This window comes from Bos javanicus, chromosome 3 (assembly GCF_032452875.1).
Source record: "Bos javanicus breed banteng chromosome 3, ARS-OSU_banteng_1.0, whole genome shotgun sequence".
NCBI classification, from domain to species: Eukaryota; Metazoa; Chordata; class Mammalia; order Artiodactyla; family Bovidae; genus Bos; species Bos javanicus.
The window spans coordinates 55,290,601-55,313,195 of NC_083870.1; the positions used below are offsets into that span (position 1 = coordinate 55,290,601).

General features: G+C 35.8%; 1 protein-coding gene across 3 annotated transcripts in view; it reads right to left on the minus strand.

Annotated features, from left to right (window-relative positions):
- Positions 1 to 22,595, minus strand: part of PKN2 (protein kinase N2) — a 134,622-nt gene that overhangs the window by 23,955 nt on the left and 88,072 nt on the right. For 2 of the 3 annotated variants that reach the window (XM_061411355.1, XM_061411357.1), the window contains exons 7-14: positions 14,596 to 14,781; positions 13,523 to 13,632; positions 3,890 to 4,033; positions 3,490 to 3,565; positions 2,741 to 2,915; positions 2,399 to 2,519; positions 228 to 358; positions 71 to 146 (exon numbers count right to left, since the gene is read on the minus strand). In XM_061411355.1, coding sequence (XP_061267339.1) covers positions 71 to 146; positions 228 to 358; positions 2,399 to 2,519; positions 2,741 to 2,915; positions 3,490 to 3,565; positions 3,890 to 4,033; positions 13,523 to 13,632; positions 14,596 to 14,781 — 1,019 coding nt within the window. The remainder of the gene's footprint in view (positions 1 to 70; positions 147 to 227; positions 359 to 2,398; positions 2,520 to 2,740; positions 2,916 to 3,489; positions 3,566 to 3,889; positions 4,034 to 13,522; positions 13,633 to 14,595; positions 14,782 to 22,595) is intronic. The other variant, XM_061411356.1, reaches the window with a different exon arrangement.

Genomic DNA, 22,595 nt, shown 5'->3' on the forward strand with positions numbered 1-22,595 from the left:
TAGATTAAAATAATTATTTCTCATTTGAATGATTAGAATGCCTACAAAGAAAGAAAATTTAAAAGACTACCTTTCCAAAATGTCCTCTACCCAAGACAGCACAACATCTGAAGTCTTGTAGACTGAACTGAAACATTTGTTGAGATCTGAAAACAGTAATGCCGATTAAAAATAAGGCAAAAGCATGGGACCAAACAGGTAAGTAAAGCTGTGGATATATTCTTTACCTTCTGTCCTCAAGTTCATGAATACCACTATACTCTAGGCCTGACTGAGGGATATCAGGCTCATATTCAGATTGAGATTTTGGAAGTATTCTGTTTCTGTCATTCTCAGTATCAAAAACAGTTTCTGAATCCTGCAAAATATTAAACACTCATTAAATCATAGAAACATTCAGAAAACAACTTATTAGGTAAGAATAAAGAAAAAATGTTAAGTCAATATAAATATGAATGAGAAAATAAAATTCAGATATTATTATTAGATATTCATTTTTTTGGTCATTAATTATAATATTACTCTTATCTTAAAAATGTAAAAAATGAATAATAAAAATACTAATTTGAAAAGACACAGGAGCTCCAGTGTTCACAGCAGCACTATTTACAATAGCTAGTTTCATGGAAGCAACCAAAGTGTCCACAACAGACCATTGGTTTAAGAAGATGCGGTATACACAGATGGCCAATAGGCACATGAAAGGGTATTCTCTTAACTGTTGGTAGGAATGTAAATTGGTGCAGCCACTATAGAAAACAGTACAGAGGTTCTTAAAAAAACTAAAAATACAGTTGCCCTATAATCCAGCAATCCTACTCCTGGGCATATACTGAGACAAATTTCTAATTCAAAAAGATACATGCACCCCTATGTTCTTGCAGCACTATTTACAATAGCCAAGGCATGGAAACAACCTGAATGTGCACTGGTAGATGAACGGATAAAGAACACTTGGTGTGTGTGTGTGTATATATACACACAGACACACAGTGGGATTACTCAGCCATTAAAAAAGAATGAAGTAATGCTGTCTGCACTAACATGGATGGACCTAGAGATTATCATGATACATGAATTAAGTCAGAAAGAGAAAGACAAATACCACATGATATCATTTATATGTGGAATCTAAAATATAACACAAATGAACATATCTACAAAACAAAGCACTCAGAAATATAGAGAACAGCTTTGTGGTTGTCAAGGGCAACGGAGTTGGGGGAGGAAAGGATTGGGAATGTGGGATTAGCAGACGCAAACTACTATATACAGGATGGATAAACAACAAGGTCCTACTATATAGCATAAGAAATTATATTCAATATCCTGCGATAAACTGTAATGGAAAAAAATATTTATATGTATAACTGAGTCACTCTGCTCTACAGAAGAAATTAAGCACAACATTGTATATCAACTATACTTCAATAAAATTGTTTTAAAATGTGCTATATAGATATAGAATGGAAAATTAATCTCTGCCCACAAAAAGAATGAAATAATGCCCTCTACAGCAATATGGATGGACCTATAGAATATTACCCTTAGTGAAGTAAGTCAGAGGAAGAAATGGTATATATCCCATATGTGGAATCTAAAAAATAATATAAATGAATGTATTTACAAAACAGAAATAGACTCATAGATTTAGAAAACAAAGTTGTGGTTACCAGGGGGAGAAGGAATAGGAGAGGGACAAACTAAGGGTATAGGGTTACTAGATACACACTTCTATAAATAAAACAGATAATAGGATATATTGTATGGCACAGGGAATTATAACCATTATCTTGTAAAAAGCTATAATGAAATAGACTCTGAAAAAAATACTGAATCACTATGCTGTATACCTGAAACAGTGTTGTAAATCAATATTTCAATTAAAAAAATGAATACATTACTTTCATTTTATATGCATTTTCAGGTATTATGTTAACCTAGTTAGAAGATGCACAGTCAGGAAATACTTCATCTAATATCAGCAATACTCCCAGGCTCCTAGAATAAGCAACCTATTCCATCTCTAGTGGCTCATGGGCATCCAGAGGTTTTTATGTTTCACTCACAAGAAACAGCTTAAAAGTGCATCTCATTCACTATGATGCTATAGTGTTAGTTGCTCAGTTGTGTCTGACTCTTTACAACCCCATGTGGTCCTCCAGGCTCCTCTGTCCATGAGGATTCTCCAGGCAAGAATACTGCAGTGGGTTGCCATGTCCTCCAGGGGATCTTCCTTACCCAGGGATCCAATCCCAGTCTCCCACATTGCAGGCAGATTCTTTCTCATCTGAGCCACAAGGGAAGCCCAATGATGCTACAGCTGATAAATTACCATGATGCTATAACTGGTAATTTATTTGGTGAAAGGAATTATACAAGGTTTAAAATGCCTTACCTGTCCTGGTGTATCCAAATCTCTTGCAGATTCATCTATTTCACCAAGGGAAGAATCACGTGGTGGGGCTGGAGGAGGCTCAGGTTCAAGATCAAAGTCCAACTTGGTTACTGTGGAATCACTTATAAAAGATAAAGCAATTCACCAAAAGCAGTAATCAAAAGTATATATTTTAAATAGCTTTAAAATTAAAGCAAACAATTTTATTGTTTTTAAAAGTCGAGTACTAACTTCAAAATACTATTTGGAAAAAATGAGACTTGTAATAGATTCACTGTAATCAAAATGTATGAGTGTCACAATAATTATTTTATAAAAGCTTAATAATGTTAAAATGCATACCTAGCTGGAGGTGCTAATTCAGGGATGTGTACATCAACCACTGGCACTGTAGCAGGCACAGGGGCTTGAGGGCTGAAGGTGCCAGAATGATTTACTGTAGGAATAGCTCTTCTCACAAGTCTTCCCCATGTGGCGATATTAATATTCATTTGAGGAGCTCTGAGAAAGGTTTTGCCTGTGGATATTGTAAATAAAGAAAACCGAACAAGTAATTTTTTTTTATTACCAAAAGCCATAACTGAAAAATTCATATTCATTGGTTTATAATTTATGAAGAACAAACAGTATCTGTCATTTAAAAAAAGTTCTTAACTATTTGTTATTAAAGGCTAGTGCAAAAAAGCAAAATCTGTTTAAAAAATAAATAGGTAGGAATTGCTCATTTAAGTCTAGTAATGATAGGTGGTTAAGGTTGAAAAAAAAAAGAATTCTCATCTTTTAGAGATACTGTAATATTTATGGATGAATCAATATGATGTCTGGGTTCACTTCAAATAAGCTGAGGAAGTTGTGAGTGATGGAACATGGATGAAACAAAATTGGACATGAGTTGACTGTTGTTGAAACTGAGTGATATTACATTGCACTAGTCTCTCTATATATGTTTAAAACTTTCCCTAATAAAATTAAGTAAATAACTGAACAAATAAGCAAAAAGCAAAGATGGGTATCACTTTTTAAACAGTATGTACATTTAAAATATTTAAGATAACACCAAAACACTCTCTACCTGATTTCTTAGTAATTACCTTGTTGTTTGGAAAAAATTTTCTTTTGTCTTTGGAGTTTTGGTCTTCTTTCAATAACTGGATTAAAAAAGGTAACCTGCAGTGAAGAAAATTTAAGTTGACATGAATACAGCATTAGATTCATGGTTCATGAAATTCAGTAAACTTTCTAAGTTTTAAAAACTTAAGAGAATCTAAGATATAATTTGGTTCCATCCCCTCATTTTCTAGATAAGATAACAGACCTAGAAAAGAAAAATGATTTGTCTTAGGGTAATATACTATTTAGTGGCAGAGTTGAGCCAAGAATTCAAGTTATCTGTCATTCAGCCTAAATACTCTTCCCATTTCTACATCATGTTGCTTACATATATAACTTCAATTGCAGTTATGCATACTTAAAATAAAATACATTTATTACCTCTGCAAATAAAGTACCCTGTGGTTCCAAATAGAGACACATGCCATGCCGTTGGTTGTCTAAAAAATCTTCTAACCTCAGAAATTTTACAGCACACAGAGATCGCCAATCACGCCAATAAACTGAAATTTCCAGTTCACGTGACTAGAATAATTAAATAAAAAATAAAGAAAACAGGGAAGACATCATTGGACAAACGTGAAAAAATATTACAAAAAGTACAAAGTACAAATACAATAAACAAAGATAACATACACAACGGTCACACTATTTTAAAGAGTGCTTTTATAATGTTTCTCTGTTATGTATTACTTTAACAAACATATATTTTACTAAAAGGAAGAAATTCATATTCTGACACTCCTCAGTTAAGGTATTTCTTTTAGATAAAGAATACATAACTGGGAACTAACAATACAGACGAATGACCACAGAAACTCTTCCCCATCTCACAGCTTCAATATCTTTTGGATTTTCCTCTTCCAACTGGTATCATCTGTTGTGCTATTGTATGACCTCAGTGTTCACCTCAAAGAACCCAATTCAAACCTTTTTATTTCTTTCTTATTTTTTTGGCTATGTGGCATGTAGGATCTTCCCCGGCCAGGGACTGAACCTGTGGCCCCTGTGTTGGGAGTGTGGAGTCTTAACCATTGGACTACCAGGGAAGTCCAAACCTTATAATCTCAATGCTAAATCAGGAAAACATCTGTAAACAGCATTTATTCTCTGCTTTCAGTGTGCCACACACTATGCCAAACACTTTTAAGAATGTTAGATCATTTAATCTTCTAAAGAATACTACTGAGTAACAGGACCAATAGGGGTCTGATTAGGTCAGCATTAAACAGAAAACTAAGTTTTTTACAGAAAGATGTTCATTTATTACAAAATCAGACAAAACAAAACAAAAAAGCTGCACAAAACCAGGGACAAGTATATTATACCATATCTACATGAGGGAAAACTCTATAAAAATAATGCTTATGTGGAAAAATATATTTAAGGTTTTAACAATCAATTATTAAATATACTTGTAGAACACAGTTTATAATTTGGAGGCAAAGCCATAAATAGACCTCTACATACAAGTCATAATCTACATACATTTAAATTATAAAGCATGACTTCTCCATTATTTTGTTTTTCAGAATTTTGTGGATCATCCATAGAGATAAATGTTTTTTCCTTTAGGCTCAACAAAGTAATACATTATTTCTTTCATATAAAAACTTTCAGTTTGTGAACTTATGCATCTTATTATCTAAACTCCTAGTATGCATAATAAAATCATTTGACTTACAGAAAATACTAACAAAAAACAACACATGAAAAAAATCAGTCAAGACACAATGTGCTAGAAGGTCTCACAGACAATCAGGAAAAATGACGAGGAAAAGACACCTTAGCAGTGAGCACATGAGCTGAGGACCTCCTACCTCACTGCTTCTTTCTGATATTACTAATGCAGAGAATATTTGTCATGAAAGGGGAAGTATAATTATTTCAAGATCAACAATGGCATTTAGAAGTGATAAGTATTAATGCTATATTATTCTATTCAAGTTAGAATTTTAAGTATTTTGAAAACAGTTATCTTCGGAACTATAAACTACATAATTGAACCAGAGGTTGGTAGTTTAGACTACATTATTTTAAACTAGAAATGGAGAAGTCTACTTTCTGTATTCTCCAACAGTATCAGGGAGGAAAACTTGTTTTGAGTCAGGCAAATGAAAGTAGTGTTGATGCTGGGGATGGAATTAGTAATACTTAAAAGTTGTTATACTTTTCACACTGTGACTAACACTTTCACTTTCATAATAATATAAACCCTAAGTTACTGATTTAATTATTTGGAAGAATGAGGACAGGAGTGTGGATAGTTTAATAGTATGTATTGGCAATTTCTGATAATGCAAAAACAATAAATAGGAATCCCTTGAGAAGTTCTCTACTAATCTTGTCCTCATTCCTACATTTCAGCCTCTCACTCCCACCAGTATCTATAATCTTTCCACAGCCTCAGCTGTTTGCATCCTTCTCTCTGACCATCACCTCCTAACATTCTAGTAGCTCAATCTTTCTAGCCCCTCAACATCCACTGATCCTTCAACCTCACTGTTACTTCTAATCCACAAATTCTACAACCTTTCTACTGGCTCCCACTTTGTCAATATTCTCTTCTTCTTTTTCCACTGATCAGTGAACATTCTCTAGTACTCTGCTCTTAACAGAACTGCTGCTGCTGCTATGCCGCTTCAGTCATGTCCGACTCTGTGAGACCCCATAGACGGCAGCCCACTAGGCTCCTCTTTCCCTGGGATTCTCCAGGCAAGAATACTGGAGTGGGTTGCCATTTCCTTCTCCAATGCATTAAAGTGAAAAGTGAAAGTGAAGTCGTTCAGTCGTGTCTGACTCTTAGTGACCCCATGTACTGCAGCCTACCAGGCTCCTCCGTCCATGGGATTTTCCAGACGAGGGTATTGGAGTGGGGTGCCATTGCCTTCTCCAGAACTGGTTCCTGTTAAAACTTTTCCAAGCTTCAATTCATCCTGTTTCTAATATTGATAAAGATGGTTCCCCATTACATTAGCAAAGTTAATCAAAAGGAAATGTGAATGGGAAGAGGTTATATATAAGAATTCTTGCTTTTTATTTCAATCTCTCATGGAAGGACTAAACTTTTTACTAGAGGAAGGCTGAGGGAATTCAGAAAAAATGTGAAATTAGACAGCTATTGTGTTTCTAATAAACATTAATAAAGAAGAAATTTTATAAGAAAATATAAAAAGGGTAACCTGATAAGAACAGAAAGAACTCGGAACTGATAGTACACTTCAGAATCCTAGTTTATACCTTGGGCTAGTTATTTAACCTCTAGAACACAAAATATCCTTATTAATCTGTAAAATGAGGAGGCTGGATTACATCAGTAATTTTCAAAACTTTTTTTTTAAACTGCCAAATTTCAAATGACATCTTACCCTGAATCTCAAAACAAAATCAAAACACATACATAAAAATAGTTTGTGTTGTATCTGAAATGATTCTACAAGAGCCCCGAGCTCCCAGGAACATAATTTTAACTTTTCTAGATCATTCTAAATCTAGATAATTTCTAGAGTATCTCAAAACTCTAAAAAGATCTATCTGGGAGTTCTCTGTGGCCTAGAAGTTTAAATTCTGGGCTTTCACTGCCATGGCCTGGATTCAGTTCCTTGTTGGGAAACTGAGATTTCACAAGTTACATGGCATGACCAAAAATACAACATAAATTAAAAAATAAATGAAAAGACCTATGAACTTTTGTATTTTGGAAAAGAAAGAAACAGTATAGACAACTTAGTTCTAGAATGTCATAGCAAAGAAGCTTGACATTAGGCAAAATGCTGAGCATGAACATGTCAGTTTAAAATAATATCTTCTATAAATGTTTCTATAAACATTTTCTATAAATAAATATTCTAAAAATATAAGGGATAAAATAAAAACTAAAAAAGCACATGAAAGGTAAAATATACTACATAAACAGAAGTATTTATCATGCTTAGCAATGTGGCCTTCCCCAAAGAGGAGCTTCTAATCCAGTCAGGGATAGGTAACATGCACATTAGGAACCCAGAAGGTCAAACTGACCTAAGGGATGAATAGCTTTACTTAGCTATGCAGTGTCTTCAAAGTTTCAAGAGAGATTACTCCAAAGTGGGAAGAAAGTCTCATGTCATGAAGAAGAAAAACAATTTCAGATGAAGATTACAGTGCAAGTAAAACATTACCAAACAACAGTTATCAAACTTTGTAGTTTTCTAAGTGTATAGGTTGGATAATAGTAAATTATTCACTCTTTACCAGGTTTTCATCATCTTCTGCTGTTTCTTCATTTTTGCCACTGTTAACTGTCTATCTCATACAAATTATCAAGGAAGAAAGAACATTCTGAAGGACACTCCTGGCCTACTATCAGCTCTGAAATTTATCGATATATAATCACTCTGGAAGGAAATCAAACCGGTCAATCCTAAAGGAAAACAGCCCTGAATATTCATTGGAAAAACTAATGCTGAAGCTGAAACTCCAATACTTTGGTCACCTGATGCGAGGAGCTGACTCATTTGAAAAGACCCTGATGCTGGGAAAGACTGAGGGCAGGAAGAGAAGGGGACAACAGAGGATGAGATGGTTGGATGGCATCAACGACTCAAAGGATTTGAGTTCACCCAAACACGGGTTTGGGTGAACTGCGGGAGTTGGTGTTGGACAGGGAGGACTGGTGTGCTGTGGTTCATGAGGTCACAAAGAGTCGGACACGACTGAGCAACTGAACTGAAACTAATAAAATATTGTTAATCAACTATACTCTGATATAAAATGAGAAGTTAAAAAACCTCACTGAGAGAGAACTTACTGTAGCAATTTATTTTTGAACAGTACTATTCTTTGTACTGAAATAAAATCTATCATCATTGATTTTGCTTTATCTTCCACACTCACAAAGCATACAGTCAAGGATGTTCAAGGATGAACAGAACACGTACTACAACCTACCACTTGCCCCTTTTAAAGCACTTGGCAAACACTGCTACTTGATCAGCATAAACAACAACTCATCCAATAAACCTTAACAGTGAGCTTAAGGAAGTTACTACCAATCCATTTAGTCAATACACACAAATGGACATCTCACTGCTATCCCTACTTAAATTTTTGTTTTATGTGTTCCTCCGTATAATTTAAAAATAATAATAATAACAATAATTTTATTTATTTTCGGCTGTGCTGGGTTTTCGTTGCTGCATAGGCTTTTCTGTTTAGGTTGGTGCAAAAGTAATTGCGCTTTCGCATTGTTGAACTTTGCCATTTGATACTGGAATACATTCTTAAATAAATGTGGTGACTCCTGCTCTTTTAATTTCATGATGTATAAATTTCACGCAGCCATGAAATTAAAAGACACTTGCTCCTTGGGAAAAAAGCAATCACAAACCTAGACAAAAATTAAAAAACAGAGACATTACTTTGCCTACAAAGGTCCATATAGTCAGAGCTATGGTTTTTCCAGTAGTCATGTACAGATGTTAAGAGTTGGATCATAAAGAAAGCTGAGCATCAAAGAACTGATGCCTTCAACCTGTGGTGTAGGGGAAGACTCTTGATAGTCCCTCGGACAGCAAGGACACCAAACCAGTCAGTCCTAAAGGAAATCAACCCTGAATATTCATTGGAAGGACTGATGCTGAATCTGAAGCTCCAATACTTTGGCCACCTGATGTGAAGAACTGATTCATTGGAAAAGACCTGGATGTTGGGAAAGATTGAAGGCAGGAGAAGGGGACGACAGATGATGAGATGGTTGGATGGCATCACAGACTCAAAGGACATGAGTTTGAGCAAACTGTAAGAGATGGTGAAGGACAGGGAAGCCTGGTGTGATGCAGTCCATGGAGTCGCAAAGAGTTGGACACGACTTAGTGACTGAACAACAACACTATACATCACTTTAATGTGAATTTCTTACTTTATGTTTTTTGCTGATGACTTAATAATTGAGGTTTATTTTATATTTAGACTATAGAAATGATGATAGACAAAAAGCAAATTCAAGTGACATTTTTTATTTGAATGACTTTTTGAGTTCATAAAGCAGCAGAGATAACGCGGAACATCAACAATGCATTTGGCCAGGAATTGCTAATAGACAGTGCAGTGGTGGTTCAAGAAGTTTTGCCAAGGATAGGAGAGCATAGTGGCTGGCAATTAGAGGTTGACAACGACCAACTGAGAGCAATCATCAAAGCCAATCCCCTCACAACTATGTGAGAAGTTGCTGAAGAACTCAACGTCAACCATCCTATAATCATTTGGCATTTGAAGCAAATCAGAAAGGTGAAAAAGCTCTATAAGTGGGTGCCTCATGAGCTGACTGCAAATCAAAAAAAACTGTTGTTTTAAGCATGTCTTCTCTTACTGTACACAAGTTCTCTTACTATACACAAGAACAACAAACCATTTCTCAATTAGATTGTGACATTCGACAAAAAGTGGATTGTATGACAACCAGCAATGACCAGCTCAGCAGATGGACTGAGAAGAAGCTCCAAGACACTTTCAAAAGCCAAACTTGCACCAAAAAAAGGTCATGGTTTCTGGTGGTCTGCTTCCAGTTTGAGGCACTACAGCTTTTGGAATCCCAGAGAAACCATTACATCTGAGAAGTATGCTCAGCAAATCGATGAGATGCACCAAAACTGCAATGCCTGCCGCCAGCATTGGTCAACAAAAAGGGCCCAATTCTCCACAGCAATGCCTGACTGCGTAATTGCATAACCAATGCTTCAAAAGTTGAATAAATTGGGCTATGAAGTTTTGCCTCATCCGCTATATTCATCTGACCTCTCACCAACCAACTACCATTTCTTCAAGCATCTCAACAACTTTATGCAGGGAAAACACACAAGCAGCAGGAGGCAGAAAATGCTTTCAAAAAGTTTATTGAATCCTGAAGCATGATTGTTATGGTATAAGAAAAAACAATCTCATTTCTCATTGGCAAAATGTATTGATTGCAATGGTTCCTATTTTGATAGCTAAAAATGGGTTTGAGCCTAATCATAATGATTTAAAATTCGTGGTCTGAAACTGCAATTACTTTTGTACGAACCTAATAGTTGGAGCAAGTGGGGGCTACTCTCCAATTGCAGTGCATTGGATTCTCACTGTTGTGGCTTCTTCTTGTTGCAGGCATGGGCTCTAGGGCACACGGGCTTTCAGTAGTTGTAACACATGGGCTCAGTAGTTGTGGCTCCCAGAACACAGGCTGAACAGTTGTGGTGCAGGGGCTTAGTTGCTCTGTGGCATGTGGGATCTTCCCGGATCAGGGATTGAACCTATGTCTCCTGCATTGGCAGGTGGATTCTTTACCACTGAGTCACAAGGGAAGCCCCTCCTTTTCACTTTAAAGACAGTTACCAAATCTTAGTTAAATCTATAATTGATTTTAAATCCCATTTGCTTTGAAGTGTTTCATTTGTAACAGGAATTTCATCATCTCAACATCCTAGCAACTCTTCACTAGATACTGGATAAGCTTTCATAAGGTTATGATCTGATTCTACCCAGAGTTTTCTACTTCTCCTTGGCAAATCTTCCTTCTTTTCCTATGCTAGGGACACTGCTTAAGATTTGATTGTTAGAGCTTTTTTTTTCTTCCTTTATAAACTTTTTCCCATTATGGGCTAGTAACTTTTTTATTAGCTTCTATATTTGTATTGGGAAAGGAGTACATCAAAGTTGTATATTGTCACCCTGCCAGGTTCCTTGGTCCATGGGCAAGAATACTGGAGTGGTTTGCTATTTCCTTCTCCAGAAGATCTTCCTGACCCAGGGATCAAACCCAGTTCTCCTACACTGCAGGCAGATTCTTTACCAACTGAGCTACCAGGGAAGCTCCAAAAAATACTGGAGTGTGTTGCCGTGCCCTCCTCCAGGGGATCTTCCCAATCCAGGGACTGAACCCAGGTCTCCCTCACTGCAGGCTGATTCTTTACAGTCTGAGCCACCAGGGAAGCCCTTGCTTATTTAACTTACATGCAAGGAACATCATGTGAAATCCTGGGCTGGATGAATCACAAGCTGGAATCAAGATTGCCGGGAGACACACCAACAATCTCAGATATGCAGATGACACCACCTTAATGGCAAAAAGCAAAGAGGAACTAAAGAGCCTCTTGATAAAGGTGAAAAAGGAGAGTGAAAATGCTGGCTTAAAACTCAACATTTAAAAAACGAAGATCATGGCCTCTGATCCCATCACTTATGGCAAACAGATGGGGAAACAATGGAAATAGTGACAGACTTTATTTTCTTGAGCTCCAAAATCACTGCAGATGGTGACTGTAAGCCATGAAATTAAAAGACACTTGCTCCTTGGAAGAAAAGCTATGACAAACATAGATGGCGTATTAAAAAGAGACACCACTTTGCCAACAAATCTCCACATAGTCAAAGATATGGTTTTTCCAGTAGTCATGCAGATGTGAGAGTTGGACCATAAAGAAGGCTGAGTGCCAAAAAACTGATGCATTTAACTGTGGTGCTAGAGAAGACTCTTGAGAGTCCCTTGGACTGCAAGGAGATCAAACCACTCAATCCTAAAGGAAATGAGTCCTGAATATTCATTGGAAGGACTGATGCTGAAGCTGAAGCTCCAATACTTTGGCCACCTGATGCAAAGAGCTGACTCTGGAAAAGAGCTCTTTTCCAGAGCTCTTTCAGAGCATCAGAAAAGACCCTGATACTGGGAAAGATTGAGGACAAGAGGAGAAAGGAGTGACAGAGGATGACATGGTTGGCTGACATCAATGACTCAATGGATATGTTTGAACAAACTCTGGGAGAAAGTGAAGGACAGAGAAACCCAGCATGCTGCAGCCCATGAGATTGCAGAGTCGGACACTATTTAGCGATTGAACAACAACAACAATATTTGTATTATTTACATCTGATCATCTAAATCAGATGTCAATTTCCCTATCAAAAGCTCTTCAGTGGTGGTAGTTTAGTCACCAAGTCATATCCCACCCTTGCAACCCCATGGACTGTAGCCTGCCAGGCTCCTCTGTCCATGGGCTTTCTCAGGCAAAAATACTGGACTGGGTTACCATTTCCCTGTCCAGGGAAATCGTCTCTTGCACTACAGGCAGATTCTCTGACTGCTGAGCCACCAGGAAAGCCCTTCAGTGAGGTGGATAGTACTAAAGATAAGGAAACTGATATACACAAAAAGATAAGCATTTGTCCAAATACATTTAAGTGGGTGACATAGTATTTGAACCAAGAAAAGCAATGGTGAGGGCCTGATTAAGATGCTGCCTCTGAGATAGAAAAGAAATAAACCAGAAAAAATATTTAAAAGTAGAGGCCAGAGTAGTAAGTGCCACATCATATCATCATTAAGCACTATAAATCTGCTTTCACTAATATATGTAATTTTTTAAAGACATATGTACCATTAACCTGAATACTAAATGATAAAAACATCTTTCTTATCTTTTAGATAAAATTATGATTAAATTTTAATATTTTCTTCCCACACACCAATGGATATATCAGAATGTAAGTAAAATTATCACCATGGATTTAACTCTACTCTGGACCAAGTTTACTTCTGCTGGGTTCTGCAGCAGATTACAGATTACATTCTAGCCACTCATAGTATCCATGAAATCCACTGAGATACATGGAGGAATGTCTGTCTGAGCACAACAGTTCACTTCAAATGCAGCTTTGATAATATAACCCACAAGTGGTGAGTCAGAAAAATCTCCTTAGTGGTTAGACAGCACATTATTAAAATTCAAAAAATAGTTCAATATTAGATCTCACCTGGTTGTCGATCTTTCAGGTTAGTACAAAGTATATATTTTCAAATCACTGCACAAATGAAAGCTCCTGCAGCAATCTGATAAGGTAGATTTATATATACCTCATCAGATGAGAAATGTCAAAAATACCTAGGTTCTTCTTAGATTCTGTTAAGAATAAAATTTATCAAACTCTTCTAAAACATAAAATATGCATGAAAAATGAATTATAAATATAATGAAAATTCAGGTAAAAAGTTTCTCATCTTACCCTGTCTAGTTCCAGTGTAAACTTCTGGTCCCACGACTGATTGGAAATGGGTTTCCAGCTAGTTTGACCAACCACAGTATTGTCCAGCTTCAAAACTGCACAGACATCATCTGTAATTACAATTTAAAATTTGATTAAGTATTTTAAAACCTTTAAAATAGAAATAACACTGTTTTATGTCAACAAAAGTCTTATGGGACTTTGAAATAAGTTTTTCTTACTCACTACTGAAGCTTTTAAATCTTAAACAGCTAGCTGTATATAAACACACACACACACTTCTACTAGACCCTTCCAAGTTATCTTTTGTGTTTTATAAAAACATAAATAGTAATTGCTATTTCGTTTACATCAGAAAATTACTGAAAGGACTTACAGGTGGCCAGTAGTTGTTTGCCACACATGTATGTGTGGGTGTATTTTTATATATTATTATCAATCACCCAGTTTTTCTCCCTCTACATTTGCTATTTATTAAGGTTTTACCTTAAATGATTTTTATTTTTACATTTTTCCTAAAGTCTCTCTCCATATACAGGAAAGCAGATATACTGTACTAGGCTGAATTGTTACATGCCTTTCCCACCAGTTATATATCATAGATTATGACTACTTCAGAGTATCTCCAAAGTACTTCATAAACCTCTTGTATTTTATTCTTTACCCACTCCCCCATTTCAGTTTACTTCTTGGACACTAGGCTATAATCCTAATTTAACACGGATATTTATCAAAATTTCTTCATTACTTTAGAAGTGTCATTATTCCATTTAAAGAATCAAGATGTGACACAAAGAGTTTGTCATAAAGAGTGGTGTTCAGTATTTCATTATTCTAAAGAAATTAATGCTAAATGTCATTCAGTTTTCCAAAATTTTCAGTATGGTAAATTTTGTAGCCTTTAAAATTTTCCTGTCATTACAGCTTTTGATATTTTAAATTATGGAAATCATAATTGTAAAGTTTGTTGTCCAATTTTCACTCTTCTCACTCTTCTGTCCCCACCGCTCAGCCCTCTGTATTGGACTTTAATTTGTTATTTGATTGTTAAAAAAAAAATCTGATTACTGAACTGGATAAGTCATCAGTTTTTAGTAGATTTCGACTACTTCCGCTTTTACTTTTACTTGTTCTGCTCATGAAGGATGATCTGGTCTCACTTGGACTCCAACCAGGTAGTGCAACTGATGCTGCTTTCGACCGTCCAGGGACATTCTCTAGGATATCTTGACAGCCCATAAGACGAACTTCCAAAGTACCTATAGCATATTTAAGTATCAAGAAAGAAAACATTAATTCTCCACACATAGAATTATGTCTTTGTTAACTATTAAGAAATAGGGGGGGAAATGTTTGCTAAAATAACAACATCTCTTCTCCCAGAGGTTCTTTGAGGTAACTATCTTCTTTCTTGCTTTGTTTAGAAAATTTATTAAAAACTCTCACTTAAGACAACTATAAAAAAAATTTATAGAAAGAAAAGCACTTCCCAAATGCTGTCTACAGGGCACAGAACAAAACTAGTTACATCATCTTCTAGTGTATATGAATAGTCACTTCTGGAATTACATGGAAGAATTACAGAATTATATGGATAAAACAAGTGGGAGGGGAAATATAAAGCTAAATAATATGCCTATTAAAACAGACATACAGAAATTAGAAACAAGGAAATCTGACTATGTGAATAACAGTTGTTTTTAATAATTGCACAGTTAACATAGAAAATGACTATAGGTTTTTTTGGGGGGGGTTGAATAGATGGATTTCTGTTCTATTTGAGATGTAAAATAACGTTATCTTTTCACTTTAATAGTTTAGTTAGTCAAGTAATAATGGGCTATAATTATCCAAGCGTAAAATAATTGTCGTTTTCTTAGGCAAATACATATGAAAGGTGTTCAAATGAAACTGAGGACCTCTGAGCTTAGCTATCTGGAGATATGGCTTTGTCATCATTTGGGCTAGAGTTAGTGTACTAAAATTTTAAAATGGTTCTTCAATATTAAAATTTTAGATACTGCATATAGTAAGCACTTTAGGAAGAGTATCTTCTGGGAAAAGCTGTCCCATTAAACTTAAATAATTAAAACTTAATTTTATTTAAAGTTTTTAATTATTTAAAAGTAACCAAAGGACTTTCAGCAGAGTAAAGAAAGTCTGTATTTACTCTCAATTCAAACAACTTAAAAAAAAAAAAAAAGAGTACAAAAAAAAAGTGTTAAAGGCTAATGGACATCAGTACAGTACAGAAAGGGGGAGCCAAGTGGACTACCTGAGTTAAGCAGACAGAAACGAGAGAGATTGCACTGAGAGGGCTAGACTTCACAGCCAGCATAAAGGAAAAAATACAGCTATCCAGAGACAGAATTCCTGAGACGTACAGAAGCTTCCTCAGACTAAGTATTCAGTTTTGATTCAGGAACACAGAATAATTACCCTTAGACTAAACAATGCTGTAGTCCCATATTACCCAGGGACTTCCCTGGTGGTCCAGTGGTTAAGAGTCCATCTGCCAATGCAGGGGACGAGTTTAATCACTGGCCTGGGAAGATTCTGCACGCCGCATGGTAACTAAGTCCTCGAGCCACAACTACTGAAGTCCGTGGGCTCTAGAACCTGTGCTCTGTAACAAGCGAAGCCACATAAACAGAAGCCTAGGCACCACAACAAAGAGTAGCTCCTGCTTGCCATGACTAGAGAAGGCCTGTGTGCAGCAACGAAGACCCAGCACTGCCAAAAATAATTCAAAAAAAAAAAAAATTAAAAAAAGCATTACCCAAAAGATCAAACTGTTTCCAAGTAATTTAATTGTGACCTGGAATAAAGCTCAAAAATATCTGTAATATTTGTAGGAATACAAAAATACCCAGCACCTCACAAGCTAAAATTCAAAATGTCTGGCATTCACTCAGAGATTACCAGGTGTATTTGTTTTCTATTACTGTATTACCAATTATCACAAACACAGTGCCTTAAAACAACACCCATTTATTACCCAATAGTTCTGTAGGCCAGAGCTTGAGTGGGAGGGTCTGCATTCTTTGCTAAAGATTTTATAAGGCTGAAATCATTGTGTCTGCCAGGCTGGGCTCTTAATCTGGAAGTTCTGAAGAACCTGCTTCTAAACTCATTCAGGTTACTGGTAGAATCTAGTTTCCTGAAGCCATAAGAATAGGGATCCTATTTCCTTGCTACTGACAGCCAGGAGCTATTTTCAAGTTCTAGAGGTGAGCTGCATCCCTTGTCATGTGACCCCACCCCATCTCTAAGCCAGCAAGGGCACATAAAATCCTTTTTATGATTCATATCTCTTTGACTTTCCCTTCTTCCATTGGCCAGGGAGGGCTTCCCTCATAGCTCAGTTGGTAAAGAATCCACCTGCAATGCAAGAGACCCTGGTTCAATTCCTGGGTGGGGAAGGTCCACTGGAGAAGGGATAGGCTACCCATTCCACTATTCTTGGGCTTCCCTTGTAGCTCAGCTGATAAAGAATCTGCCCATAATGCAGGAGACCTGGGTTCAATCCCTGCATTTAGAAGACTCCCTGGAGAAGGGAAAGGCTACCTACTCCAGTATTCTGGCCTGGAGAATTCCATGGACTATATAGTCCATGGGGTCACAAAGAATCAGACACGACTGAGCAGCTTTAATAATAATAATTGGCCAGGGAAATTCTTCTGCTTTTTGAGGGGCTCATGTGACTGTATTAAGCTGATCCAGATAACTGTCCTTTACATTAACTCAAATGAGTAGTAACCTTAATCACGTATGTAAAACTCTTCTTTGCCATATCACAGAAGTGATGCTCCATCATATTCACATGGGAGGGATTCTGGAAGTCATTCTTAATATTCTGCCTATCATACCAGGAAAGCAAATAAACAGAAAAGTAGGACCCATTTAAAAAATAAAACTGATATAAATATTACGATTAGCAGACATTCACACAGTTATCTATAAATATATTCTATTTAAAATGTTGAAGAGAGACATCAAAGAAATAAAAAAAAAAAAAAAAAACAGAAAAAAATTCTAGAGATGAAAACTACACTGTCTGAGATTGAAAAAAAACAAACTGGATGGGATTGGTGGCACATTCACATCACAAAAGAAAAGGCTAGTGAACTTGAAGCTAGAGCAATATAAATGATCAAAAATAGAAGATAGAAAGGAAAGACTTGGAGGACAAAAAACAAATTAAAACTCCCAAAACAACACATATGTGAGCTGTGAGCTTAACTTCTAGTGTCCTAATATATGAGTACTGAAAGACCTTCATGAAAAGTAGAGAGGAGAGAGAACAGAAGAGACATTTGAAAAAATAATGACTAAAAATTTTCCAAATATGGTTAAAACTATAATGTGCTTGAAACTTTACAAGAAGTTCAATAAACACTGAGCAAAAGAAAAATAAGTAAATTACACCAAAGCATAACATAATTAAATTTCTCAAAACAAATGATAAAAAGAAAGTTTTAAAAGCCACCAGAGAAAAAAAGACAAGTACGTACAAAGATCAGGACGGCAGCAGATGTCTCATTAGAAACAATGAGAGCAAGACAGAGAAGCAATATCTTTAAAGTACTGAGGAAACAAACCATGAACCTAGAATTCTAAATCTACTGAAAATATCTTTCAAAAATGAAGCTTTTTCAAATATAAAAGTGGATAAAGAACCCATTATCAGAAGACTACCATGTGATCCAGCTACAACATTCCTAGGTATTATCCAAGTGAAGTGAAATGCACGTTTACACAAAAATTATACAAGGATGTTATTAGCGGTTATATTTGAAAAAAGTACAAAATGGAAACAACCCAACTATCAACTAGAGGTGAATGGGTAAAAAAGTTATGGTATAGTCACACAATTAAATAGTACCAACAATAAACAGAAAGGGACTACTGATACATGCAATTCTTCTGAATTATTCAGAGTGAAAATGGCCAGATTTCCCCCACGAAAGTATACACTGTATGATTCAATTAATACAGAATTCTACAAAATGCAAACTAATATCCAGTGACAGAAACAGGCCAGTGATTTGCCTGGGGACAGGTATGGGGAAAGAAAGCAGGAAAAGAGAAAGAAGGAGGGGTTTCACAGAGGCACATGAGGATACTTTTGGAGATGATATATATAATTATCTTGATTTGTGGTGATGGTTTCATACTTTAAATATATAACAAAACTTCTCAAATTATATAATTCAAATATATGCAATAAAACTGTTCTATAGACTGGATATCGATAATGGTAGCTCAGGTATATTTATTCACTAAAAATTGTAAAACTATATTTAAAACCAGAAAAATTTGTGTATTACTTCAAATATATCCCAATAAAGATGGCTAAGCATGAGGGAAAAGTTCAAACTTATTTTTGGTTTGGCTATGGAAACCTTATCTCACTGTAAAGTATGAAGGCTCATTGTAAGTTTAACGAATATCATTTCAATTCTGGTTCAAAAGAAACAACTTGTGTCTGTGTGTTTTATTTGCTTTTTTTTGTTATTGTTAAGGTGGTAAACTTAGTTCATTTCCACTGTAAATGTTTGGATGTAAAAGTCATCCTGGGAAAACTGAAAACATCTGGTTACTACTTCAAAATCCTGGTAAATAATTATATATTTTAGTAATCTCAATGTATTAGGAGATGACAATGTTCAACACCTGCTTTCATTTAGGGAAAAACCTGGAGATATTTAAGATCTTTATTAAGTATATAGAAGTTTCTTTCTTTTATGAGGTGACACAATTGCATCTGCATATAACCATATAAGAAATAGCTTAAAATTAAATTTTTTACTTTTATAACCCATAATATGAAATTTTAAAAACAAGCAAAGCCAAGAAGTAAATGTTCATAAGCAATAGCTATGAATTCCATTAGAATAAGTAAATATTTTTTAATTTCTCTTACTTTCTGGAAAAATTATTTTACGTCAATTTTACTAATTCAATATTTCAACTTGGTACAATTGAGTAACTTTTTTTTGTTTTAATTCTGAGGAAATCTTTGATAAAAACTTGAAACTAGTCTTGAAATTTTGGACTAAAAAATTCAATCATACTTTGTATCAAAGTAATTTGTAAATTTTAGTATTATAAGCATAGCATTGCAAAAGAAACAAGTGTAAATGAGACAAACCATAAATAATAGCATGCAGTAAAAAGTCAGGGCAGTAAATGCTCCAACTACTTATCTAGACTAATCCTTTATCATGTCTAATCCTTTATTAATACCACTACTGTTTCTCTTCCTAGTTAATTCCAAATTTAAAGTCCAGTAGATAATTAGAGCAATTTTTTAAAAAACCAAAATATCTTAAGATACTTCCTTTTAGGCTTGGCTTACATCACTAAAAGTAAAGTAAGGGAATGAAGAACATGGACAGAACTAAAAAAAGGTTAAAGAGTTAGGAAGAGGCACCATCTAGACTAGAAAAGGAAAATAATTTCCAGTCACATGAGCTGATTTTCTAAAATGTAGCTTTATTACTTTTCTAAAAGTATAACTTTAGCAACTGTATTTTAACCAGTGAATCTTTCTTAAGTTTTGAATATTATGTTCAGTCCTGAGCCATTAGATGGGGAAACTTAGATAAGTACAGTCCCTGCCTTATTATCAAATAATATTTACCAAGTATCTACTGAATGTATTACTTTGCCAACAAAGGTCCGTCTAGTCAAGGCTATGGTTTTTCCAGTGGTCATGTATGGATGTGAGAGTTAGACTGTGAAGAAGGCTGAGTGCTGAAGAATTGATGCTTTTGAACTGTGGTGTTGGAGAAGACTCTTGAGAGTCCCTTGGACTGCAAGGAGATCCAACAAGTCCATCCTAAAGGAGATCAGTCCTGGGTGTTCTTTGGAAGGAATGATACTAAAGCTGAAACTCCAGAACTTTGGCTACCTCATGCTAAGAGTTGACTCGTTGGAAAAGACTCTGATGCTGGGAGGGATTGGGGGCAGGAGGAGAAGGGGACGACAGAGGATGAGATGGCTGGATGGCATCACTGACTCGATGGACGTGAGTCTGAGTGAACTCCAGGAGTTGGTGATGGACAGGGAGGCCTGGCGTGCTATGATTCATGGGGTCGCAAAGAGTCAGACACAACTGAGCGACTGAACTGAACTGAAATGAATGTATAAAGTACCCTGTGATGGGGATTAAGAGTACATGTAGGTAGATGACAAAGTCTTTGTTCTTCACAGGTCTATATTCCAGTTTTGATTTTTAAAAAAGGAGACATATAATAAGTCAAAGACATTTAATAGGCACTGTGCACAAATCAGATTGTGACAGAAGATGTGTGATACAAGTTATAGAGGATGTGGTTGGAAAGATAAATGCTTTATTTACTTTTAAAATTTTTTATTGGAGTATAGTTGATTTACAATGTTCTGCTAGCTTCAGGTGTTCAGCAAAGTCAATCATTGTATGTATACAAATATCCACTCTTTTGTGGATTCTTTTCCAATATAGGCCATTACAGAGTATTGAGTAGAGTTCTCTGTGTTATATACAATAGGTCCTTATTAATTATCTATTTTATATACAGTAGTGTACATATGTCAATCTCAATCTCCCAATATCCCTAGCCCCACCTTACTCCCTGGTAACCATAAGTTTGTTTTCTATACTGGTAACTCTATTTCCGTTTTGTGTTGATAGGTAAGTTCATTTGTACCCTGTTTTTTAGATTCCACATATGTAATGTCATATATTTGCTTTTCTCACTCAGTATGATAGTCTAGGCCTTCCCAGGTGGCACAGTAGTAAAGAATCTGTCTGCCAATTCAGGAGACCCAAGGGACGCAGGTTCAACCCCTGGGTTGGGAAGATTCCCTGGAGTGGGAAATGGCAACCCACTCCAGCATTCTTGCCTGGAGAATTCCAAGGACAGAGAAGCCTGGCGGGCTACAGTTGTTGGACACAACTGAGCACACATGCATGCACATGACAATCTCTAGGTCAATCCATGTCACTGCAGATGGAATTATTTTGTTCTTTCATATGGCTGACTAACATTCCATTATTTATATGTAACACTTTTTTTTTCCTTTTTTCAAATTTAAATTATTTAATTGGAGGCTAATTACTTTACAATATTGTAGTGGTTTTTTGCCATACATTGACATGAATCAGCCATGGGTGTACATGTGTTCCCCATCCTGAACCCCCATCCCACCTCCCTCCCCATCCCATCCCTCAGGGTCATCCCAGTGCACCAGCCCTGAGCACCCTGTCTCATGCATCAAACCTGAACTGGTGATCTATTTCACATATGACAATATACATGTTTCAATGCTATTCTCTCAAATCATTCTACCCTCGCCTTCTCCCAGAGTCCAAAAGTCTCTTCTTTTGTTTATATGTAACACATCTTTATTCATTCCTCTGTTGATGGATAGTTAGCTTGTTTCCATGTCTTAGTTATTGTAAATAGTGCTGCAATAAACACTGGGGTGCATGAATCTTTTCAAATTATGTTTTTTTCCAGATATATGCCCAGGAATGGGACTGCTGGATCATATGGTATCTACTGTTAAGTTTTTTAAGGAACCTCCATACTGTTCTCCACAGTGGCTATACCAGTTTACATTCCCATGACAGTGTAGAGGGTTCCCTTTCTCCACACTCTCTCCAGCATTTACTGTCTGTAGATTTTTTGATGATGGGCATTCTTACCAGTGCGAGGTGATACCTCATAAGATAAATGCTTTAAACAATAAATACTTTAAACATTTAAAATACAATAGAAAGTTTGGGCCAGAGGCTTCCAAGCTTTTCTGTTTCATAGTAGCCTAGTATCTCAACTTTTTCATTGTGCTAGTAGTCTAAATGATACACCGAACAGTTCTGTTTTACAGGATATTATAACAAATTAATAACTATTTGAAAAAAAAATATACTGAAAAGTAATCATATTTCATTCTTAAATAACCATGATCACTTCCTAATGAGATATGTGTACCTACTGGGCACTGTACAATTTATCAAACTTTGGAATTAGATTGAAAAGTGCCACCATTATTTTCTATTCCATATTGATTTTCCTATAGTATT